Genomic DNA, 25410 nt, shown 5'->3' with positions numbered 1-25410 from the left:
CTGCCCCCCCACCTCTGCTCTGCTCAAATCTGTTAATGATCTCTCTGCATTCAGCTCTAAGTAGGAGCAGGCATCTTGCATGGCCTGGGGCAGTGTTACATGCCGTCACACTCTCCAGACGGGACTGCTTAACTGCGGTCTGAAGCACACAGGCATGGGGCTGCGGAATGTGCATACGCTGGGAGGGGGGGGTTGGGACCAGAAGAGAAACGGGAAACACAGCAGCGCCTCTCTCCACTCATCAAGGGTCGCCATATTTAGAGCACACTGAACGTCTCTAACGAAGGCAGTCGATTACTCAGATTCCCTTTACTGAGCCCAAACATCTGGCTCAACTGTTGGTACGTGCTGTAGCGGCATCCATGACATGTGCACTCCTTATTAGAGGAGGGAACCAATCTCAGATGGGATTGGGTGTGCACTGAGTGGTTGATCATGCAACAGAGGTCACTCACTTTTGCAGATACTAAAGTGAACTTAATTGAACTGTACAGCAGGGATTTCATTTTACAAAAAAGTTTATTATCTTTTAAAATGTTTGTACACTCGGTATGACAATGTGCTTACACAATACTTACAGTAGAGTAGGGTGGAACTTACTTTATACATAGAAAAATAATAAAAACTAAAAAAAGAAAAGGTGAAATCTCCCCCACCACTGAAATAAAACAGCACTGCGAGTCAGCAGGGAACTTAGTTTAACAGAGCGGTGCAGGAGCTGCATCAGGAGGGCTGAGCTGGTGAGGATGGGTGGGCTCCCTGACCCTACTCTCCTGCGCACAGCTTTGGTAGGTTTACACATTATTTACACTTTCAATGATGAAATGATAGGCATTTTACAAAGTGTCTGCTTATTTAAACATTCTCAAAACTATTATTCAATATATTCACATATAAAGCAATGTACATATGTTGGAACTTCGTTTAATGCAATTAGTTAGGCTGTAACCAATCGGTGACCTAATGCTGATGAAACCCCCAAGACAACTGTAGAAATCTTGGAAATTAATGAGTGACAGTTTGTGAAGCAGAGCCGGCATAGGTGTCGTTAACAAGGACTAACAGTGAAAAGCAATAGAGAACACAAGATGATAAGAAACTGTTAAAACTGCCCTTTCAGTATTATTCCTGTAAGAAATGGAAACAGAGCAAAATGAAATGGCTAAACTGAACATCAAGCATAGCATTCAAACCCAGCTCCCGTTAATATACACCAATTCATAAAAGACGAATGGATCACCTTGCCAACCTGCTGGTTATTTGCTGAAGTGTATTGAGAGTAAAAGCTCAACCCAGTAAGGGCATGTTTCTTGAAAAACTAAAGGAATTTTCATGAGGATACCACTCTGACCTCAGCCTACATCATGCATCCATAAAACAACACAGGCTCCAAAGTCTTGTGGTTAAGAAGGCAGGGCTTGAGGAGTGGAAGCTTGGACCTCCACAGCCCAGTTAAAAGCAGCACCAGATAGTCAGTGGCAGGGGGGTGAAGCGTGCACAGGAAGTGGGAGGGAAAAAAGCACTCAGCTGTCATTGATCCATTTTAAACAGTGGAAAGTAAAAAAAAAATACCTCTGATAAATATGATACTGAAATCTGCTGATAATCCATCATTCAGGGCTAGAAGAGTTAAAAAGTGGAATTGAGGTGATCATCTCGGGAACATTTAAGAGCCACATATGGAAAAAAGATGCTTAAAATCAAACAGTCTGTGAAAACGTTAGTCTCTGTAGCACCCCGCAGTGTCGTCCTTGGAGAACACTGCACCTGGAGTTTTCGGGTCGTTCAGCGACACTCGAGTCTCCGTCAGTCTTTATAGCGGGGCTCCGCCATGATCAATGAGGCCTGGAGAGCTTCTCGGGCAGCAGTGCAATTCTTAGTTATAAATACGCATAAGAAACTACTTCAGGGCTCAGGCTGGCCAGTACATACATGAAGGAGTGACTGGAAAGGCAAATCTGTGCTTCTCCTGTGTTCGCACAGGAAAAGGGCAACACCTGTGGACGCTGAAGCTAGTCCAGCTCCGTGTCCTCCTTGGGCCTGTACACAGTGCCAAATCTCTGCATGTACTTCTTGATGTACTCCTTGGTCTTGTGCTTCACATTCTCGTTACACTCAAGGTCCTCAGGATTATTGCAAGCTTTCAACTCCTTGTTCATAACTCCATGAGTTAGCTAGAAGAAAGGGCAGAGAAGAGGAAGAGTTGTCAACAGGCTTCAGTTAATTATTGAATTACAATGCAAGTTGTGGTTGAGTGGTTGGATGACATATTTAGTGACATTGCCCTTTATAATTTGAGACAATTAACTGCAATCTCTGCATAAATGAAGCCCAACTTGTCTTTTTGTTTATTGTACCCATGCCCTCAGAGTTGTGGTATGTCTGAGTGCAAACCACTCCTTACATACACAATCCGGGGAGACAACGAAACCCATGGAGAAAAAAAACAATACTGTCCTTTGAAGAAATGCTTGTTGCTTTTAAATGCAAAGAGTAAAACAAAAGAGAAGGGATAATGGTCTTTTCAAGAGACACAATACAAAAACATTTGGCTGGAAAAAGAAATCGTGGGAGCTCAACTATTTAGTTTTGGTTTGGGAAAACTTTGAAAACATTGCCTTTTAAGAGAAAAGCTGACCAGTGCTGTCATTGTGGTTCAACCACACAGGGGTCAGGGAAAGGTTTACAGATTCTTTGGAGTTGTGTAAGCTTGTTTATCTTACCTTTCTAGCCAGGTGTTTGAAATCTTCCGTGTTGATGATGCGCCCAAGTTTGCAGTCTGGCTTCCGATAAGGATTTAGACACTGTACTATGAACTGGGACATCTGAGTAATATACACACACACAGGAAGACTTGTTAAGAGAGAGATGAATATTTAAACAAGAACGAAACCTTGCATGGGTGGCTAGAAGAGGTTTGAAACGCTGAAACATCTGGAGTTAAATACCATTGCTGCAACCATTGTGTACAGATACTCTGGCTCACCTCTTTGCGAAATGTCTCTTTACTCTTTTTAGCCAGCTCACTGGAAGTGTCTGCCTCAGCTGTCTTTGTAGAGAACTGTAAAGAAAGAAAAGATGACTTGTGTTTCACATTAGGGTGTGCATGTGTAACTTGTCATAACCAACTCAACAAATGATACTTCCTTCATCACATTGTCAAACGTTTGCTAAGCTATAATGAAAGTAATAGTGTGCCATACTGACTCAATCAGTAGAGTCATTTCCTACCATTAAAATCCCACCTGTGCATGATATCAATCAAACACGGCAACTGGCTACTAAATTGTGGCTATCAAGGTCAGCGGCGCATCAAACAGCACCTGCTTGCCAGCTACTCCACACAAAGCAGGGATATCCTGCCAGGATGCTGCCTCTGTGGCCAGCCTTCAACAACAAAGACAGACAGGCAACAGCTGACTGCCTTCACCAACAACAAAGTGGTGAGGATCAAAGCCAGCACCATGGATCCACACAATCATCCTGCAGGGCCATGACTCCAGAAAGAGTGAAATCGGACGCTTTACAAGTGCAGAGCCATGTGTCAAAGCTTCTGGACGTGGACGCCACTGTCTGAACACATGCAGGGAAACTGTCCATGACCTTCTAACTGTTGTTGGTGGGAAATGAAAAACATGAATCTTTCCATCTTTTTATAAAGACAAAAATGGGACACTTAAACTATAACACAAGAAACCACAACTAAATGAAGGCTAGGACTTACAGATGGTCTCTATTATCCTCAAAGTCAGGAGAAAAAACAAACGAGGCAGAGGAAGAAAAGATGAGCAGAGCAACCCCTCCCCTAAAGGCCTTGAGGCTAAGGGACAGCTGAGCAGGGGGTGGAGTGAGTGAAATCTGTCTTTGAATCTTTGTCACCAGGCCGATTCTGATGAAGCCATTTTGCAAGGACGAGCCATTGAGGAGGACACAGCGCTTTCTTAACGTAGTGTCGTGCTGAGGGTTGTTCTCTCTTTAGACACATCTGAAAGTAATCACTAGTGCTGCATCTTCAATTACCTCAAGGAACAAACACTATAATCATGTTCTGCGTTCAAGCACACTTTCTGAGAACCACACTAAAACAGAGTGAATGTGTGTTTCCCTATTTGGTTAAAGGAAAGTTAATTTCTTCTATATAAACACACACAAAATCTCCAGCCCACCTTGGAAGGATTCTCATCATAGGTGGGTGTCCCCAGGTCCATCTCAGATTCATGGTCCACACTTGCGTTGTCGCTATATCCATCCCATGTTGGAGGGTCCCACTGTGTTTGCCTGGTGCGCAGAGGAAAGTAATGCCAGACAGAAACACAATGCGGGGGGGGGGGGGGGGGGGGGGGGGCGGGGGGCGGTTCTACAGGTACAACCACACACTTTAAACAGTAACACACAGCAATACCAACCTTGTGCCGATGTGGTAGTAGTAGATCTTTCCTTCAGGGTCCCGGGCCACTTTCCAGTTTGGAGGTAGGACTATTGTTTTGGGTTTGGGAGGAGAGGGAGGAGGCAGGTCTATCACGTTGTTGGGTACAATCATTTCCTGAACAAAAGCAAGTGGAGAATAAGTGTTAGCAGCAAATCTTCACAGCTCGCCCTTTAAAGTACGTCTTTTGAAATGTTGACTGATTCATTGAAGCTGAATCTTTTATGACATGTTGTTTAAAGTAACATACGACTTCCAGTTAGATTCCAATATAGAAATGAAGTCCACTGAGCCATTTCCTTAATTTGTTCCATCTTGACTCACATCTTAAAAAGGGCTTTTCATTATTTGTGACATGATCCACATGGTGTGGCTGCTCAAGAGCTGCACAAATTAGACATATACTTCCCCCTTGTGGCCACACTGACGCACAAGATCCTGAAAGAGTAGAAATGCCTAATGTTTCAAGGATAATCACCATTTAAGACGGTGTATGAAGTGCGTGTGAATTACCTGTTGGACCGTTTGGGATGTGACAATAGTGGTGACGGTGCCTCCCTGCTGCACCACCACTCCCTGCTGATGGCCAGGATACACAGGCTGCCCGTGCAGGTAGCTGGCTGTGGGTTCAGTGTACGCCTTCAGAAACACAAACATTTAAATCAGAGTTAGACGCTCACCACGGGCATTCTGACGTCTTGGGCATGTTGAGCATGAGCTCAGTGTGCTATAATAGTTTATCACACATGATGGATTTGCAACATCCCCAAGCAAAGGATATCTGAGATTGTTGAGCTTTGATTATTTTTTTTCAAACGTATATTATTATTTTTGCTAAATATTGCTTAAAAAATTAATGAATGGGTAGGTCAAAATAATCACTACTGGACCCTTAATGTACAACCAGTGGAAATGGGGATTTTAAGAAATACATTTTATAATACAAAGAAACATGTACTTGCAAAACGTTGTAAAAAGTTGTACACAGTGGATTCTAAAAAATCTTGGTTGAATATTTTGCCATTATATATGTAAGAAAGAATACGTTTCTGCAACAGAACACAACAGAAAATCTCCATAAAAATTAATTGAATTTCTTCGGGACCGCTACAAGTGCAAATACGGCACCTTTAATGTGCCAAATAATTTCAGTCCTTGATGATGATGACGACGACGACAAAGAGCCCCCTACCTGTATGACGGGGGGGTTGGCCTGTGGGTAGGCGGTGGGGATGCTGTAGATGGTTTGGCACGGCTGCCCCTGGTAATAGATGGCTGTCTGTGTCTGAGGCGGTGGTGGGGCTGTGGTGTACTGCTGCGCTGGCTGTGTCTGCACAGTCACGGCCTGCTGAGTAGTGGGATCCCACAGAGTAGTGTAGCTCTGCTGGCCCTGTATCGGAGGGGCTGCGGGCACGGAGAGGACCGCAACCCCTGCGTCCTGAGTTGCTACAGTTGGCTGGGCATACTGTGGAGGGTTGCCAGTGGCAAGGTCAGGGGTGATGTGCTGAGGAAGATTAGAGACCGGAGTGGCCTGGGAAGTGGAGGATGGAGAGGACAGTCCCAGGTCTGAGATAAGACGCTGGGGAGGCGTCTCTTCATAGTTCAGGGAGGGATCAACCGGAGGTGTGGGTAGCAGTACTTTGCCTAGATTAGGGTTTGTGGGATCAACATAGGTCTGGATGGGATATCCAGGAGGGTAGGTGATGAAGCCAGCGCTGGAGACATAGGCCAGAGTGGGGTCATAACCCAGTGTTTGAAGCTGCTGTTGTTGCTGCTGCTGCTGCTGTTGTTGCTGCTGCTGCTGCTGCTGTTGCTGTTGTTGCTGCTGCTGCTGCTGCTGTTGTTGCTGCTGCTGCTGTTGTTGTTGTTGCTGTTGTTGTTGTTGCTGCTGCTGTTGTTGTTGAAGCTGCTGTTGTTTCTGGGCTTCCCGCTGTGCAACCTCCTGCTCAAACAGCTTCCTGCGCTCCTCTGTAGACAGCTTGTTGCGCTCCTTACCACCAACTCCCCGAGTCTTGCTGCTGTTAGGCGTGTCAAACCTTAACAACGCAGAGAAAAAGACCAGAGTTTGTCAAAACTTCCATATGGTACACAGCTGTTCCAATGACAATCTGCTTGGACGACACACTGCACAATGTTATCGCAAGAATTCCTACCGTTCCTCGGTGCGTCGGCTGCTCCTCTCGTAGGATGACGGTGGTGAAGCAGATCGTCTCCTCCGTCTCTCTGTGCTGCGTTGAGGAGTTTTGTCGGAGCCTCGATCCCGATCCCGATCTCTGTCTCGATCTCTGTCCCGATCCCGGTCCCGATCTCGGTCCCGATCTCGGTCCCTCTCTCGATCCCTGTCTCTTTCAAAATCACGGTCTCTCTCTCTGTCACGCTCCCTCTCCTTTTCTCGCTCCCTCTCACGCTCTCGGCTACCAGAAGTGGTGCGTGGCATCAAAGCTGTGTCTCTATCCCGGCTACGATCTGTGAGAAAAGTCAAATTAGCAAAAATGACACTGAGAAAAAAGACAATAATACGCATCGTTCTAAACTTACCATTTGCCTCCTTCTCCACCTGAATCTTCTTTGGTATTCTGTACACCTCCTGAAAGGTGAAACACAATTTTGACTTTAAACTTCTGAGTACTGTGGTATCCAATCAAATTATATTTGTATCTGTGTTTCACAATGTCTGTCGTTTATATTATATCTGTTTGAACCCACCTTCAGATCTTTCCAGCTGTCCAGAAGCCTGGCAGCCATGGCACAGATGTCCAAAGAACTGAATTGAGGCTCCTGACTCCTCTCACTTTCCACATCTGAGACACCTTCCTCTTCATCTTGAGAAGGAGTTCCTATGGCTGATGGCTCCACGAGGGTTGCTATGACTTCAGAGGGCAAACTGGCCTCCGGGGGCTCAGAGTTAGAGGAAGCATCAGTGGTAGATCCACTAGGTTGTGCCTCGATGCCAGGAAGAGGCTTCTCAGGTTCTTGTGTCTCTGCCTTGGCCTCTGTATTCTCTGAAGGCTGCTCAGGTGGGAGATCAGCAACATCTGTTAGCATGGGCCTACTCTCTGGTTCAGGAACTTCAACAGTGGGCTGGTCTGCTTCGAGTCCAGCCTTTTCCGTCACAGCCTGATGTGTGTTCTCCTCTCTACTGTCTTGTTCTTTACTAAGCTCTTTCGGCACTTCAAGTTCTTCCGTAGGACCCTCAGTTGTGTCCTCTTTCATCTTAATCTCAATATCTTTCTCCAAACCCAACTCCATTTTTTCTTGTACCTCTTCAGTTTGAGGTTGTTGCTGACTGCTGGCACTCATCCCCGTCTCCTCCTCTTTATCCTCTTTGCCCTGGACATCCTCTTTGCCCTGGACCTCCTCTTTGCCCTGGACCTCCTCTTTAATCGTCTCTTCCGTTGTTTCTTTCACTGGATCTGCAGCCTCACACACCGGCTCTGCCTCCAACTGTTTGTCGTCAGGAAGTCCTACATGTAAGGATTCATCTTCTTCCTCATCATCATCCTCCTCCTCCTCCTCCTCCTTGCCATCAGATGCTTTGCTAGCGTCAGAGAGTGCACTGTCCAGACTGTTTTCACTGATGATTTTAAGGCGGCGGTACACGGCAGGTTTGGATTCGCCATCCAATTCTGGTCCCAGTTTGGTGGAGGAACCATCAGGAGTGTTGAGGGGGGTTTGAGCGCGGGAGGTGTTCTCACTAGAGTAGCCGTCCATCTCAGCAGGGTGATGGAGCGATTTCGTCTGTGCCCATCGCTGGATAAAGGTAAGTATTCTGCTCTCCTCCAACATGTTCTTGGTGGAGATAGGGAGCACAGCCAAGGTCTTCAAAATCTGTAGACAGAATCATAGATAATCAGATCAAATGGGAATGAGTGCACACGCTCTGAAGAAATAAAAAATGTGCTCAATGTTTAAATGCAAAGTTTATGATATATTTCACCTCTAACTGCAGTTTGACGTTATTGGCACTGTTGCCTTTAGCTTCAGAAATCTCCACCATGAAGATCCACAGCAAAGACAATCCATGATGGTCCAGGAACTGCTTCAGGCATGATGGATTTTGAGTATCCTGTGCAACACAAACATGAAATATTAGGTATCATAAATGAAAATATCAAAGTACTAACCATATAAAAAAGGCATCAATACTCATCATACTTGTATCAGCTTGAGACAGAGGAGTTTCTGCTCCATGGTTTCCACTCGGACCATCAGTCTGCAGAGAGACACCACCTGTTTCTCATCATACAGGCCTTCTCCATTTTCTAGTAGCGCCTCCAGCTCTTCATCAACCTGAGGAAGGACAAAGTGATGTCATCATCAGATATAAAACCTTTTACTTGAAATGTAGAAATGTTGGCTTGTTTGCATATAATAAAATGCTAACATCACTTTAGTCAAAACACAATTCAAAAGAGAGAAGTTGGTGTGGTTGTGATTGTGTAGAGGTGTGACCCTTTACATTACTGGCAGCTTGTTGTAAACCAATAACAGGACACACTCAACTATGACTGAAAGTACTGACCGTGGTGAGAGCGCTCTTTCGGCTGCGGTCTTTCTTCATCTTCCCACCAGCTGCCCGAACACTGACTCTGTTCTCCCCGCCGAGGAAGCCTCTGCAGCTGGGTGCTCCACAGAAGCATTTCTGTGCTTCTTTGCTGTAGGAAGAGATAAAACACAAAAGGTGAAATCCCCAAAGCATATCCAGTTAAACGTATATAAATAAATTAAAGAAGATGCCCCTCTATGAACATATTTGTGTGACCATATCACAAACAGCACAAAATACAAAAAATGACTAAAGAGGAACCTTACCCGTATCTCTGGAACTGGTAATCAAATGTCAGTTCAGTTCCTGCAGGGACTGGCTTCGAGGTGAAGAACCCAACCCTAAGCTGGCCATTGACCGTCCACTGGAATGGGATAAAATATCATCATCAGACAAGTACATTAGGAAATTAACCGTCAAAAGGATCATTTCTTTGCCACTCTACCTTCTGGGTCTCACAGTTGGGCTCACAGCTATGGTTCATAAAACGGGAGCAGTTCCCCTTCAGCGTTGCATCAATGATCTAAAGGGAAAAACAATGTAAACTCTTTCTACAGCTTCACCTGATACCTTTAGACGGATCTCAGTTCAAATGTGTCATTACTAACCTCATTGTTCTTTAGCGCCATGAAGTAGTAGTGGATGTTCTTATTGCGAGCATATTCTTTCACCCGGGTTTTGAACTCCTTGTGGTCCAATACCTCCCCGCAGTACTCCAGCACAAAGGTGTTTCTGAGATTGCAATTAAAGTACCATTTAATAATACAATCCAGTAGAGTTGGTGTGCAAACTAATGTAGTAAATATTCTAATGATACATGCGAGAAAAATACTTTAAATGTTGTATTGAAAGGTTTTAAAGAGGCTTACGCAATCAAGTCATTCCCTGCCCGTAGACCCCAGCCCTTGTCTTCTGTGAGGATGACCTCGAAGTCTGCATGTTGCTTCATCTGAAAGCGTCTATTAGAGCAGTAGTGTCCATTCAGACACCGTGAGGAGCTGAAAAAAATGTTCAAAACATATTTACCTTAGGTCAACAAGCTTCTACACATTCTTAGTTGGAAAATACCATATTTTTTAAGGAATCAGCCCTTTATTTAACTTAGCTGAGTTTTAATGTTAAAGAGCCTGATTAATACCGACTCTCAAGTTATGACCAATTTTAAAAGTGTTGTTTGTATACCCAGATTTCCCTGCAAACTGTTACAGCATTAACAGTAATTATGAACTTACCACTCAATCATGAGCAGCCGATTCAAACAGTCTTCCCCGCATGCCAATACTCCTCTCGAGCGCTCCTCTCTGGGCAGCACTGGGCACTCGCATTGCATTCTCTTGATATCTCGATGGGATTTGCTTTTCTTTCTGTAAAAAACATTTTAAAACAATATCAAATCTCCAGCCTAAAACCACTTATAATTAGGATACTCTTTGGACAAACAAAATATTAGGTTTTGATAAGCAGACCGGACAACAACAACCTACCTTTCTGTCAGGTACAGGTTCTCCTCAATCAGGTCAAAGTAGGGGGGCATCTTCTTAGACCTGGAAAACTCTCTCCATTTACTGGAGTCTTGAAAGTCTCGCAGATTGAGCAATGGACGCTGCACCTCAGCTTTGGCATGACTTTCCTTGGGGACGTCAGCACTTTCTTGCCGTTCCCTCTTGCCTGCAGGCCCAGCTTCTGCTTCATTGTCTGAATCTGACTCAATCTCTGGCCGCCTTTTCTTGGGAGGGCCCCTTCCTCTGTGGGGTCTGAAATGTTCTTCTCTAGGGGCGTCCGGCAAAGCAGAGCCCCTGCTGTTGCTGCTTATTTCGTGGCCTTGAACAAAGCTTGAAGGAGTGCTAGGTCCACCACATTCAACAGCTGTTTTACTGAGGTCAGATAGTTTATCCTCACTGAAGTCGTCCTGGTCATTAGTTAGGGAATCAGGATGGATTTCACCTGCAGGATCCGGATAATGCTCATGCAAATGGAGGTAGGGTTGTCTGCTAGTCTGTGTGTTTGGGGATTGATGGTTCCAGGTGGCGTTACTCTGTCTCTGTTGCAGTCCCATGGGAGAGGTTTCAGTCAGTTTAGTGTTTGCTAGGTTTGGCCCATGACTGCTATCAGGCTGCTGGTATGTAGTACTGGGCTGTTCTGGATGCGGAAATTCCCAACCCAGGATGAGTCCGTTCTTATCATTGATATTGTCAGCAACAGGTTGGAAATGAGAGTACATCCTTTCACCTCTGCTGCTAACAGTATGCTGTGTATGCCCTTGCTCACCCTGCCTTGAATTATCAAGGCAGTGGGCAGGCTCCGTGGCACTTCCATGGGCAGCCATGTGACCCGCCACGTAACGTTGTGCACTGATGAAGCTGGAACCCTCTGAGTGACTGGTGCTGTCAATCATATTACTCTGGGATTGACACAACATGCTACTATGGGATGGATCATTTACACCATCATAAGGACCAGTTGTTGGCAGGAAAGCAGCCCCCTGCCTTTCTTGTGTGCCTTGGTTTGGGACTTCATTGATATTCGGGTTCTGCTGTTCAGAACTGTTCATTAGACTGCATGGAAAAGCTCCCGTATCCTGTGCATCTCCTATTAGCGAAGAATTCTTTGGCACTACCACCACAGAGTGCAACCGTTTTATAGCCTCGCCGCAATCGGAGTCATACTCAGAGTTGTCGCTATCACTGACCTCACTCTGTGCTCCTAATCCGTCCTGATTAGGTAATGTTCTATTACTCAATTTATTCTTGGAAGTGCTGTCCTTGGCTTTGTCTTCATGACCATCGCCATTCCAACTCTGCATCTTTGCAGCTTTGTCGAGCTGCGATGTATCGTTTACGTGCATAGGCTCTGTTTTTGTTTTTTGACAAACTCTCAGCTTTAAGTCACAGTGGTCAATGCTGGTGCTCGCCTGTGAAGGCTCACTTTGGTCTTTGTATTTATCTGATATGGATGTGCGGTCTGAACCACCTTCCTGTCTAGAGTTCTCTGTCTGCTTAACCAGTTTGGAATGTGTTACAGCTCCTTGCTGAGTATTTATGTCAGAGTCTTGTTGGCTATGATCTTTAGAAACCTCAATTTGTTTGACAGAAATCAATTTTTTTAAAGTCGGCTTACTCTCTTCACAAAGTGACCACTGTAAATTATCACTCTCTGGGGTGTTCTGCCCAACTATATCCCATCTGGACTTTTTTGTCGCACTGCTGCTCTTTTGAGAATCCATATCTTGCGGTTCAATTATCAGCTGATCCTCAGAGTCAAGACACAGTGAATCAGATTTGAGTGACAAATTTGCGCCAGGCAGCTTGCCAGCTGTCAAATCTTTAACAATCTCTGGTTTAGTGTTCTGCTGGACATCATGGGGGACAGGTATATCTGCTGTTTCTAAGGACTTTGGCCCTGGTAAATAGTCAACAATGTTCTTGTCATGGTTGCCCATTAAGCGATCATTACTACTGCATGAATTTAAGACAGCTGCATCAGAGTTCACATGTGGTCGATTATTCGAAGAAAGGCTATTCTTCACATTGGTCAAGTTTTCCAGGGAGGCGTGCTTTAGGTTTTCACTTGGGGTTATAGCTGAGGGGTCTACATCAAGACTTGATTTAGTTTCTTTTGATCTCTTCGACAACGATTCTTGTAATTTTTTATCAGGGCATGAGACTATCTCCTTAACATTTTGACGACTACATTCATTACCATCTTTTGAGGATTCAGTCTTCTCTTTCTCACTCTGAGAAAAAACATCTGTGGTGTTTGTGTTTGACAGTGCTTTGCCAGGGCTATTAAATATGTGATGTGATTGTCTATCGTGTCCACTTGTATTTCCAGAAGATCTAGAAGGGGTCATCTGCTTTGAGTCTGGCCTACTGGTTTTCTTCGGGTAGTTTTTACATTTATCTTCCGAGCCAGACCTTTTGTCAGATGCCTGTGATTTTCCTTTATGATCTGTCTCAGAGTCATTGGAGCTGCTCTTTCGCTGTTTTTCACATGTTTGAGAGTGTGTATGCATGCTGGAAGAAGATGATTTGCTGTTGGTCTCTGATTTGTGATGGGTGCTAGATTTACGGTAACTGGAGTCCAGATCCGGAGAGCACTTGCGCTGGGAATCAGAGTCTGATAATCGCTTTGAGGTCCTTTCAGACTTTGACGATTGTGTTCTTTTATCAAATTCTGAAGAATGAGGAGAATCTGAAGATTTAGAAACTTTCTCAGACTTGGAGTAGGAAGATGATTTTGAGTCTTTATGTGAGCTTGAATAGCTGGACAATCTACTGGAGTCACTAGTCCTTGTTCTCGTCTTCCTGTGGTCATCCTCGGAGTCAGAACTGTCCCGAGTTCTGTCAGTGCGAGAGCGAGAACGCCTTCTCTCTCTGCGTGGAGAACTTCGGTGTGATCTCCGATCAGAGTCAAGGTAGTATGACCTTTCGGAGCGTGATCCTCTGTCGCCTCGGGATCTCTCTGACCTGGAGTGAGATGAACTTGTCCGTGACCCTCTTGATCTAGACCGCGATCTAGACCTGGACCTTCTGCGGTCTTTATCGGATCGAGATGAGCGTGAGGATGTGTGTCTTGGATCACGTTCTGATTTGGAGTAACTAGAAGACCTTTCATTATTCTCTGACCTCCTGGAGTAACTTTTTTCTTTTTCCTCCACATGTGAACTTGAGGAAGACTTCTTTATCTCTTTGCTTCTGCTGTCAGAGTTTGCTTTACTTTTGGAGTCAACAGATTTGCGACGAGAAGACATCTGGCCTGAATCTCCATCAGATTCAGAGCCAGGGTGAGCTCCATCTGAGTGGGACCTGGTTTTTGTTTTCTCTACCATAATACTCTTCTCAGCACTGCTGGAACTCTCTCCATCTTTTCCTGAGAAAGCCGCTGGCTTCTTGAGGGTAGGGGTAACCCTTTTATCAGGGGACTCAATGTGAACATCTTCAGACGGGCAGACACTGATGACATTCTGAGGCTGAGGAGATGTAAATTCAGTTTCACCTGTTGGTTTCTGCAAAACCTGCAATTCGAGAGAGTGTGGCTCCTCTGGCACAAGAGTTGTTGGATTCTCTTCATTCACAGAGACACTGAGAATTTGCTTCTTGAAATGCATCTTAGCCAGGTCTGTTTTCAGTATAGTGGCTGAAGCAACTGGTGTTTCAGACTGTGTCTCTGCTATTGATTTTTGCACCATTGGGGTCTGGTTCTGCTCAGTTTCGATGTCTATAATTTCCTCTTCTACTTCTGAGGTTGACTGTGACAAGGCAGCATTAGGCTCAGCAACAGACTTGTCAGGACTGGCAGGGAGGAAGAATGGGCTCTGCAGTGGCTTCTTGATCTGTGCGAAGCCGAAGGACACTTTCTGACGACCCTGATCCTCTAGGTTGACCTTCATTTTGGTCCCTTTAGGCAAGAGATGGTTGGATAGCATGACTCTGGGAGACAGGCTTTTGATTAGAGCTGCCTTGGATAAGCCTTCCACCTTTACCTACGAAAAAAGAGAGACCACTTTTTACTTGAGTTAAATAATTAATTGTGGAATTGGACATCAGGATCATACTTTCTTTAGTTGAGACTTACCGAGGCATTACTCCCTTCCTCTCTGAGGTTACACAAGAGCATCGCAGGAACATAAAAAGAGAGGAAAGACAGAAATCAGTTTACACAGTTCATGCATCTCATCAAGCTCGGGTGGAATATAAGGCTCCAAAATTGTCAATGTAGCCTTGCTGGAAGTGAACATGTCCCTGAACATATTGTGTGCGCTCCTAAAAGGTAATGACTTGGAATCACAACATCTGCTGCCATATCTACAACAGTGTATGGTGTAATTTCCTACCACCTGCTCCTGTAACTCTGTTTTCGTGAAAATTGTAAGCCTGATACATTATTAATAAGCAAACTTGACATTTGTGTAAAAGTTTAATTAAAGATAAATATAATTTATTTTTGGATTTCATGTTAAGCACCTTTGTGATTTAAAAATAAAGGAGTCTGACTGCAAATATGGGAACCGGCTGACTCATGACAAATGTCTTAGGGTCCATGCCAATTTAGGGCAGTCACATCACAGTATGTGAACAATCCTTTGGAATAGGTAGAAGAAGAAATAGGTAACCATAGTAATGTTTATAAGGTCCAAAATTAGTTATTTTATAAACACAGACCAAAAATAACATCAGGAACATTTACTGTTGTCTGGTAATGCTGGTAAACCAAACTCTGTATGCCCCATTAGAATGGAACAGGTTCAAGGTTCAAGGGTTTTTATTGTCATATGCACAGTAGCAACAGTGCAGTTATGGCAATGAACATCTTAGGTCCTGAGCTCAGTACAATATTGGGGTGATTCTTGCTCAACAGCACATAAATATTGCATGATGAACATTGTCTTAAATATTTCAACCTCCAAACCACAAGGTCAAATGCTTAACTGCTTTGTTCTGGGGACAGAAACATACAACACCATAGCTTAATGTAAAGTCAGTTATTAGATACCACACTGGATATTAGAAAAAACTGTTTTAAACCTAACCCAAACTGAGTTTATTTATAGGGACATATCCCGTCTGCATTTGATCCATTCTCAACATTTTAGAGATGTGTTTTCTCATGCCTAAGAACTACAGTTGGAAAGCCAGTGCCAATAACAGGAGCATGACACTGGTGTAGAGGAAAATTGATACAAGCTTCCAAAAAGATACCCTTGAACACCAGGATTAATTGTGATGCTACAGTTCTAAACAATGAGCCACCATGCAAAACATAAAATGTATGTCAGATTGAGGTATCCTCTACAGCAGAGGTAACCAACAGGTCGATCGCGATCGACTGATCGATCTTCAAAGCCTTCACTGTCGATCCCTAGCATTTTCACATTTTCTAAAAAAAATAAAAAATGTTCGTGCTCTGGTTGGTTGGTTGTTTTAACAAGCTTTTTAGACCTAGCTCTGGCTTGTTGATTTGAATCACGCATAGGTCATTTTACAAACGCCAATTGGTTATTTGATATGCTGAAGTCTATGCTGAGGCTGCATGCAATTGTGGGTGGGGTTAAAAAAAAAATCAGATCTAACGGTCATCTTGAGAAAGTAGTAACTTTAATCTGTGCCAAGTTCTGCCAACCTTAACTAACAGTTAACATCGATAGGTAGCCTTGCCAAAACGTGGCAACCTGGAGCGCCATCATGCTAGCACGCATGCTAAATTCAAAGACTCATATCCACTCAAGAGCGCATTAAGATCAGTCTTACTCCTAAGTGGGTTTTTTGGAAGATATCGGATTGGTAGATCTCGGCTTACAATTTGGAATAAAAAGTGATCTTGGGCTTTAAAAGGTTGGTTACCACTGCTATACAGGGATAGCCTACCATGCAAAACATACTTTTAAGGTCTCGTTTTTCTCAAAGCCTACTTAATTAAGAAAACCATTCATGTCAGATAGGAATATAGCTACGGTTAGGCTAAGTATACATCATTCATTTTCTTCTACAGAACACCACTGAGAAAACAAACACATCCGCTGTTGCTGCCATGAACTAAAAAAGCTACAATACCTGGATGGGTAAAGCTGTAAAGGCCATATGAAACGTATTTGTATGACAGGAAGGACATTCTATAATTAATCTTACTATTGCCCTGTCCAGGCAATTTAGTTTTTCAACAGAAAAACTGTATGTTACATCACATTCAAAAATAGAGGCAACAAAAAAAAAATACAGGAAAAGCAAAGGTTTTTGTTTCTCTTTTTTTCATATTAAAGCTAGTTTGTTTTCTTTGAGGTATTCTCATCAGTACTAGGCAACAATTGGGTCATCTAAACCTGGGGGATTTTATTATTTTCCTTTTTTTATTCTCTCTGACCTTCAAAATGAGACACTTATGCAGTGACATCCTGTTAAAGGGATATAACAAGAAGCTTTCAGTCATATTATTAACGGACTGTGCCTACTTCATCAACGTTGCCTTTGAAACTTGATGTTGTAGACATTAGATAACAAACCTTCAATTATTATTTTTTGGAACAATGTATGTAACTGTCAGGGTCCCAAAATATTTAGCAAAGGAAAGTGCTTTGGATGTTAGATAAGTATCAGAGCAAAAATAATGACAGTGCCAGATGACCTTGAGATCCAAATGTTTCAACAGTAAACAGGGGCCAGAAATATCTTCACTGGCTACACCTAAAACAAAAATAAAAGCTGGAAACCACATCAAAACAATTTCCTGTCAAACTACTCTAAAAAGACGTATACTGTGAGTTATATTTTGCACTCTAATACCTGATCTCAGACTTGAGAAGAGTGTCCATTGAGAAACTCGTCTAGGATTAGTAGGCCCGAAGAGGCTGCTGGCCAAGAATAATCCAAATCAGAGAAATGAGCCCTCCAAATTGACGCCACACCTGGCAAAAAGAAAGACAGAGTTGCAATGAACTGAGTTTGTTCACAACAGCTTACATCTACTCTGTCAGGAACTAAAAACAATTCTGACATTTGAATAGAGAAAAACAAGTTCTTGGTTCAACAGTGAATATGGATTGAGCGATACACACTCTATACTTGATGTACATCATGTCAATAAGTATTGTTTGTCACATGCGTTCAACCGTTGGCTATTAACGACATCTGCAGCCTTCCCTTCCTGAGTGCCATGTTATCTATAGTGGCATATGTGGCAGAGATGCTAATTGCAGTTTGTCATATTATTGTCTGCTATGGGACCAACTTCGTTTAAATTACAGCAACAATAAAAGTAAAGGGTTAGATGTACCTATTGGTAACAAATAGCACTATTATGTTTGGAAATAGACCAAAAACATGGATGCATGGAGAGCAGAGAACAAGCCTCTCATTACTGGACATTTAGAGCGAAAGAAAATGGCATACTTAAAACAAAGGCTTTACTGTACAGCAACGATTTATGTGAAGGAACACATTAACGCTGTTGTGAAAACAAACAGTGACTGGTTCGAAGCAATTAAGAAAGTAACTAAAGCATGGCCTGAACAGGAGAATTGAATGCAGCCAAAACATGGCCTTTAAAAGGATAGTAACTATAAAAACGAGTAGAGGATGTGTAGCAAGACTATTCATTTAGTAAACTAATTTACCAAGTTTTACCAAACTAGTCATACTACATCATAAATAAATAAATGTGTATATATAATTAGTAAGCAAGTAGGTGAGGTTGCAAAAACTAAGCTGTTCGACTGTGAAACTGGTTTACACAATCTAAACCAGCTAAGCTAACCTGGTTGAGCTAACATGAACAGGGAGCTTTCGTGTGCCATCTTTAAAGATAGCGTTAGCCAATTTTCTGTTATCTATAATTAATGTTGTTAATGTTGATTGGCAAACCTTTAAATCATTGAAAATACAATAAGTGTGACGATTCGTTGGGTTTTCGGTTGCGCATTAAAAGGTAAACAAACATTTGTTTCTGGGAACGAACACGGCTAGCCAAGAAATTGTACTAGCATCAGCAGCTATCGCTAGCAAGGTTAGCACTGTAGTAGCAGCCACTATGCTAACGTTACAGTTGTTAACTTGTGTTTTACTTATCGATCTGTGGTCCGTGCCGCATGTGTAAAGCCAAACTAAAACATTTTTCGACTAGCTGGGAGCTTGTTTATTTTCTAATTGAATTAATGAGCAGGAAGGGTTTCATTCGTTTCCGTTTAAGGATATAATGGACCCGTACACTCGAGTCTCTGCACCCGGCGTTACTAGCATGCTAGCTGGTGATGTTTTGTCTTACTTATGTGTGGTAAGATGGCTAAACCACACTGCCACAATTTACACAACGATAAGAAAAAATGTGCTTCTTACAAGGTACTCACTTTACGAAGTGCTTGAGGTCACAAGGTTCCCCCATCTTCGAAAATCATCGGTAATCGACCCTTTGTAAAACATCAAGCAACAATATATGCCGACGTCAAATCCATACGGAGCTGTCGGAAATGATCGTCGGCTAGTGGCTGTGCTGCTGCTGCGCCCCAGCTTCAGCCTGGGTGAATGTCGGTACTATCGAGCTAACATGAGCTCACAGTTAGCTTTAAGAGTACAGATCTACAACACAAATGACCACGAAAACCAAGCACTACATGTTGTCTCAATTTGGCCAATCTGTATAGCACAATAACACTGAAAACCCGATCTGCCTGAACGGTTATGAACATTTATTTTGAATACTTTTTGTTCCACACATTGATCTTCACTGTGTCTCTGTAGCTGCCTGCTGCTTCCAACAACATCACATGATGTGTGAACATAGCTGGCGCGAACCCTGGAGCGCACAGGAGTACGGAGCCACCAACAAGTATTTTAACAACCTACAAAATAAATCATATAAAAATACACTCATTACTATATTTAAATAATTTACATTTATTTGGACTGATGACACTTATTTAAATCGTTGCATCGCCTTCCATATGCCGAGAGATTAAGAAATGACTTTTTGTTTTAAAATGTATACATCATGTCATAAAAATCCACCTCATTTATTATTTTCGTTTATTGTCATAATGTTTTAATATAAAATGCTATATTGTATGTTTTATCTGTGTGATCATGTTCTTTAAAGTCTTACCAATAAATAAAAAACAAATCTTACAGATATAAATGGCTTATTTAAACATTGACATGAAACCGGTTTCATATCCATATTTTTCAGGGTTATATTTCCAACATCATAAGCACCCCGGTACAGTAGGTGGCGACACGCACATTTTATGTCGGGTTGACAGTCATTATGAAATAAAGAAGATTCTCCACAACACTTCTAGACGAGATTGACGAGAAGCGAAACCCAACTGACTCTAACCATTTTTCTTGATCTAGCAAGAGAGTTTGTGCTTTTCATTTGTGTAAGTGTAGATAGTTATCATATTGAGTTATCCATGAAGATTACATTGTCATTGAAGCACGTCAGTGAAGGCTTTCAAAAGCTAATGCTAATCATGAGGCCCTCCTGGTTACACTGCTAGAGCTAGCTCTGTTCGCCGTTTTTCTGAGCTTTGTTTGGACAGCAAGGGTGTTTGCTTTGGGGGCTAACCCTATCTAACGCTGTGATCAATATGACCTCGTACACAACGTTAGAACATTTTCAGATTATGTATGATTGATCACCTAACGCACATTGACTTGGAAATGAAATGCTGGTGTTATTAATGGCGACAAGCTAACCGTATGTGATTGGTGATGGTGGGGTGTGCCTTAAATGTTGTTCGGGTGGGATGGCACTCTTAATCAGTGATTGTGTCATTGAATGTCTTAACTGTAGGTAGAACTACGTTGTTGGCCAACTTGGGAGCGTTGATTTGCTAAATGGCCATTGCTCGTTTGTTGTGCGACGCGTGATAGCAGTGAGCTAACATTAGCCTTTGAGGGCTAACACTAGCTACCCTGACTTCACGGCGATGTGCATTGCATAATGAACGTGTTTCATAGATTGACATTGATTGTGGGTGTTTTCATGGTTTTTCAATGCTTTGGTGCAATTGTGTCTGATGGCTATGTGTAGCCATTTTACGGCCTGATGGTTAAGCCGAGTTGCTATTTGATTTTACTTACTTTATTGTGGGCTTTTGGTCAGCTAGCCATATCTCAAATGAATGCTTATGCTGTTGCAGTATTAATGGAAATTAGAAGTAGCTTTGCAAAGTCTGCTTCCTTGTGGTGCATTTACATACTGTTATGTAGGTCTGACTGTCAAACTTGCCATTCTGCTGGCACATGGTATTACTGTTATTGGTTTGGATGTTTGGACATTCTACAGGGAATACTAATGATTGTGAAACATGAATGTAGTACAATAAGTATGATACTTTGAATGGTCTATGTAAATAAGGTTGGTGTTTTCAGTGGTGAAGTGGAAGTTTTGATTACATGACAGCACATAAATGCTCCCAAATAGCATGATAAGGAACTTGGACAAGAAGACGATAACACTCTTTGCGGGTCAACTATTGTACTCTCGGTTTGCACCAGAATTTACAGAGGAGGAAATGTTGATGGTGCCAAGTACCATCCTGGTGTTACTGATCAATTTTTGTTGGCATCAAGAAGTGGTAATACTTGGTGGTGAACAAAAAAATGTCGGACCTACAATTGTGATTTGAAACAACTGGATACAACATTAATGGTTGGAAAAGGTCTTAAAGGTGAAACGATGGCTGAGGTGAGCAAACATGACAAGGAAAAAGCATGAAGAGGGGACACAGCTGCTATTGGATTACCAGAATGCCAGTGTCTGGAACAAAGGAGCTATAGCAGTGGTGTAGATTGCCAAACAATACAATCCACAGCAGGGGGGGGTGGGGGTTCTGCCATGAATGGGATATTTGTGGACCGCTGTCAGAAAAGTTGGAGAAAGGTGACAATGCACTTGGGCAACATTTTTTAGTGACAAAACATCTTGATAAAGTGCTTTCCTGCAAAAAAATGAGTTGTACTTGTCAAATTTAAATTACTTTAAGGTGGGAAATATGTCCTTATAATCAATCAAACCCTTTATTACTCAGAAATAATTTTTGTCTTTGCTATGGAAATAATATATGATATATTGTTTTACAAGCTACATCATAATTATTGTGATTTAACAAAGGTGTTTTGGTTGGTGAAGCACCAAAATAATTGTTTTGGAAAATATGGCGAATCAATGGGCTTATCCCTAATCTTGATGCATGCTTTGGAAGATAAAGCAATGTGGATATGACATCTTCGCCTACAAAACAAAAGTATGTATTAATAGTTTTAGTTATCACTTTTAGTACTGACAGATTTGGATGTCCTTTTTTTTTCTTTTTTTTTTGGGGGGCAACCAGTGCCTTTTTAATATAGTGCAGTTCAAAAATGGGTAGACAGAGGGGATGACGGGTGGCAAAGGGACTCGACCGGATTCAGATGGGTCCACTGCATGTGGCTCAAACCCCAGTATATGGCCACCAGCTCTGCCCACTGAGCTATACGACGGCCCATTTGGATGTAATTTGATTTGATCGTATTCTGTTTGCAAAGGCTTTGTAGATATTATTCCTTGACGGAAGTCATATTGTCCTTGCTGTCTCGCAGTCATTGAACTGGCTTCTTCAAAGTCTGCATTTCAAAAATAATTTATGACAAATCAGAAAGGCTGTTCCATTCCATTGGTGTTATTGATCACTTTGCTGGCTGAATAAGGGAAAATGACTTGGTAGTAAACTTGAATATTTTCAGACATACAATTGTGTTTAGTGCATCAATGTTGGGGAAGTCATAGATTTGACATAATGGCTATGGTGATTCTCCTGAGTACTGATGCATTCTGAAAGGTGATGCATTTTTAGTATATTAGCCTTTAGCATTCTAAGGGCATGCTTAACCACATTTTATTCAAGAGGAATATTTGGAAACCAGTTAGGCTAGTTGTGGTTATTGGTTGAACTAATTCGTAACTACTTTCGTTGAATCTTGAATTTGAATATTTTACCTATGTGTGTGGGTTGTGGTAAGGGTGTGATTGATCAAAGGTACTGGTGAGATTGATTTTGGGGGTAAAAGGTAAATGATTGTGCCAGATGGATATCGCATGTACTGGTGAAAGGTGTGCCAAAAATGTTGGTGTTTTCAAAAATGTCAGAGCAATGATAAATTATATGTTGTAAAGTGATAAATCTTGCATGGAAAGTGATAGAATATAAAGTCAATACAATTAAGGATGCAGTTGTTTGAAAAGTGGTTTGTTCATATTTTAATTTATCAGTCTAGTTGCCATTTCCTCAAAGAGCAAATGCGTACATTTCATATTGTGGTATTGGACTTTCCACTTGCAAGCGGAGTTGTGGACAATAATCTTAATGGTGTCCCTCTTTCTATGGTGTCCTTTGTGTCATTGGTTGTCTTGTTCAGCAGTGTTATATTGGAATGTCAGGAAATTGAGGGGGAGCTAGAGAAGCTCTGTTGGCAATAATGCTGTTCTATACCCTTCTGTCTGCAGGTGCTGTTGTTTGTACTTCAGCATGGCGGTCGTCATCCGTTTACAGGGACTAAGAGTCACTGCAGGTTCCGAGGATATTCGCAAGTTCTTCACTGGCCTCAAAATTCCAGATGGAGGAGTGCATATAATTGGTGGGGAGCAAGAGGAAGCTTTCATTATCTTTGCTTCAGATGAAGATGCAAGAAGAGCCATGATACGATCAGGAGGTTGCATCAAGGGTTCACCTGTAGCTTTACTACTAAGTAGTAAATCAGAGATGCAGAACCTGCTTGAAAGAAGTACAAGAGATGTAGAACTAGATCAAAAGAGACGACTGGAGGAGAATGCAAGACACGCCCGAAGACCTGTGGACCCTGAGGCGGGCAGGAGATCAGCTAGCCGATCAGACTATACTCCTCCACCCCAGCACCAGAGGGCTTCCAACACTAATGATGACTTGCTTGTGTTTCTTAAAGGGATGCCCTTTTCTGTGACTGAAGAACAAGTCCGTGACTTTTTCTGTGATCTACTTATTGATGAAATAGTCTTAATGAAAAATGGAAATGGTTCCAAAAATGGGAAAGGTTTTGTCAAATTTGCAACAAGAGAGGATGCAAACGAAGCTCTGAACAGAGATAGGCAATACATTGGGTCAAGGTATGTTGAAGTTTCCTCAACAACAGCAGAGGATTGGCGTCGGGCTACTGGTAAAGTGCCAATGGCTGTCAACAAGCATGACAACTTTGAAAGGGACAGATCCCCTATTCGACATCAGAGGAATCCCCATTATGTGAGGTCCCAGTCCCCTGTGGCTCAGAGGCCAGATGCTACTTCGGATGAGGAGTACTGTGTATTGATTGAAAATCTGTCCTATACGGTGGAAAAAGAAGACATAAAAAAGCTTTTTCGCAATGCAAAGCTTGAGAATGACCAGATCCTGCATCTAATTGGCAATGATGGAAAAAGAACAAGATCTGCATTTGTGCTGTTCAAGAACCTGTGTGACTATTGTGATGCCTTGACTCATGAAAAAAGGCCCTTTTGGAACCGATTTATTCATACCCGGCCAATCTCAAGAGAAAAAATGATCAGCCTTCTGCAATCTCAGAGCATGGATGCCGGACCACCTGGAAACTCTGAAATGTTTCAGGAAAGTCCTCCAGCTTTCCTCAGCGATCCCTGTGACTCAGAGAAAATGTGTCTGTTTGTGCGGAACCTACCATTTGATGTACGGAAAGTTGAAATCATGGACTTTTTCCTTGGGTTTAATATCACAGAGGACAAGGTGTTTGTGCTCCGTGACCATACTGGTTCAGGAATTGGGAAGGCTTTGGTTGTCTTTCGGTCTGAGGCAGAGGCTATAAATGCACTCTCTCTCAATGGACAAAGGTTTCTTGGGTCAGAAGTTATACTGAAATGCATTTCACGCTCTCAGATGCGTCAATTGGGTGTTGAGCCACCAATGTTGCAAGAGACAATTGTGCAAGAGCCACAGCAAAGAAATGCGCGATACTCGGGCAGGAGAGACGAGGAAACCTATCCACCTGGCAACGAAGGCTACCCTGACTTAGGAATTCCTTCTGATGGTAACATACCAATGATTAATGAACAGGCTCCCATCTATGGAGGCAGTGATTATGAGCCCTATGCAGTACGCCGTTCTACTCCACAAGGCAGGGGTAATGGTGAACGTGGTAGCTTTGGTTCCTCTGTGCCGCATTTTGATGGCCCCACCTGTGTTAAGCTACTTAATTTGCCATTTCAAATCCGAAGTGAAGAAATCTATGACTTTTGCTACGGATATCGCATTATTCCTGGATCTGTTTCAGTGCAGTATGACCAGAGTGGGAAATCTAAAGGCTCAGCGACTGCAGTGTTTGAGTCCCGTAGGGAGGCGTTAACAGCAGTTGAGGAACTGAGTGGAAGACCGATAGGTCAAAGAAAAATACAGCTACTACTAGCTTGAGTGACATTGCTTTTCAGTTCACCTATCATGCCCTTGTAGTGTTGTTGGGACATGTATACAATACTGATTTAAGGAAAGCCTTTTTCTTTTTGATCTTAACTTTCAATATTTTTGATGATTTATATTGCTGGGAGTGCAGTAAATCTGGCTCGGCTTTGTTTTTTTGTTATTGTGATAAGGCCATTTAGTCTATGATTAATTAAGGTTTTTGTATGCAATGTTTATCTTAAAGTTAAACACTCAATTTTTTTTCTATGAAATGTGTTTGTTAAATGTAACTTGCAACAATTGTTTGATTTGTTTGACAATGTTTTTACATTTTATTTTACCATGTAGTTGTTGTGAAAAGTGTTATCAATAAAATGCATACCTTTTTTCTTTTCGAAATGTCAGTTTTTCTTCACAGATCTTTTATTTAAAATGAATTACTTGTGCTTGCCATATAAGCCTTATGTGTATAAAGAGCAGTTTAATGTCCATTCAAAAATGAATACCATACTGATAGCTTTAAATATTTGT

The 25410-nt window shown here is 42.4% G+C and overlaps 2 protein-coding genes across 3 annotated transcripts; one reads left to right on the top strand and one right to left on the bottom strand.

Annotated features, from left to right (window-relative positions):
- Window positions 1-500: 500 nt before the first annotated feature.
- On the bottom strand, window positions 501-19181 carry setd2 (SET domain containing 2, histone lysine methyltransferase). 2 transcript variants are annotated; one of them, XM_063878717.1, is made up of 22 exons: window positions 18808-19180; window positions 17249-17370; window positions 14547-14568; window positions 10457-14454; window positions 10205-10336; window positions 9842-9970; window positions 9581-9704; window positions 9418-9495; window positions 9239-9336; window positions 8949-9081; window positions 8582-8716; window positions 8364-8492; window positions 7133-8254; window positions 6965-7013; window positions 6580-6892; window positions 5619-6462; window positions 4940-5065; window positions 4407-4543; window positions 4167-4278; window positions 2987-3061; window positions 2724-2825; window positions 501-2174 (listed from the first exon to the last, which is right to left on the bottom strand). In XM_063878717.1, exons 2-22 carry the CDS (start codon window positions 17275-17277, stop codon window positions 2013-2015), a joined length of 8049 nt encoding a protein of 2682 aa, XP_063734787.1. In that variant the 5' UTR covers window positions 17278-17370; window positions 18808-19180; the 3' UTR covers window positions 501-2012. The 2 variants fall into 2 exon arrangements, with proteins under 2 accessions (XP_063734787.1, XP_063734786.1); XM_063878716.1 differs by lacking the exon at window positions 17249-17370 and having other exon boundaries at window positions 18808-19181.
- A 508-nt stretch (window positions 19182-19689) lies between these two features.
- Window positions 19690-25267, top strand: rbm12bb (RNA binding motif protein 12Bb). The gene is made up of 2 exons (XM_063879588.1): window positions 19690-19836; window positions 22947-25267. Exon 2 carries the CDS (start codon window positions 22969-22971, stop codon window positions 24889-24891), a length of 1923 nt encoding a protein of 640 aa, XP_063735658.1. The 5' UTR covers window positions 19690-19836; window positions 22947-22968; the 3' UTR covers window positions 24892-25267.
- Window positions 25268-25410: the final 143 nt, after the last annotated feature.

The sequence above is a fragment of the Eleginops maclovinus genome, chromosome 3, assembly GCF_036324505.1.
Source record: "Eleginops maclovinus isolate JMC-PN-2008 ecotype Puerto Natales chromosome 3, JC_Emac_rtc_rv5, whole genome shotgun sequence".
NCBI classification, from domain to species: Eukaryota; Metazoa; Chordata; class Actinopteri; order Perciformes; family Eleginopidae; genus Eleginops; species Eleginops maclovinus.
Note: the sequence above shows the minus strand (reverse complement) of the source record. Positions and strands in the feature narration are given on the sequence as shown.

Coding starts and splice junctions, on each gene's coding strand:
- setd2 (XM_063878716.1), bottom strand. CDS start 18,842: ATGGGGGAACCTTGTGACCTCAAGCACTTCGTAAA. Junction 9,705..9,841: donor GCAGGGAATGACTTGATTGC/GTAAGCCTCTTT, acceptor TTGCAATCTCAG/AAACACCTTTGTGCTGGAGT. Junction 7,014..7,132: donor ACAGCTGGAAAGATCTGAAG/GTGGGTTCAAAC, acceptor TTCACCTTTCAG/GAGGTGTACAGAATACCAAA.
- rbm12bb (XM_063879588.1), top strand. CDS start 22,969: ATGGCGGTCGTCATCCGTTTACAGGGACTAAGAGTCACTGCAGGTTCC.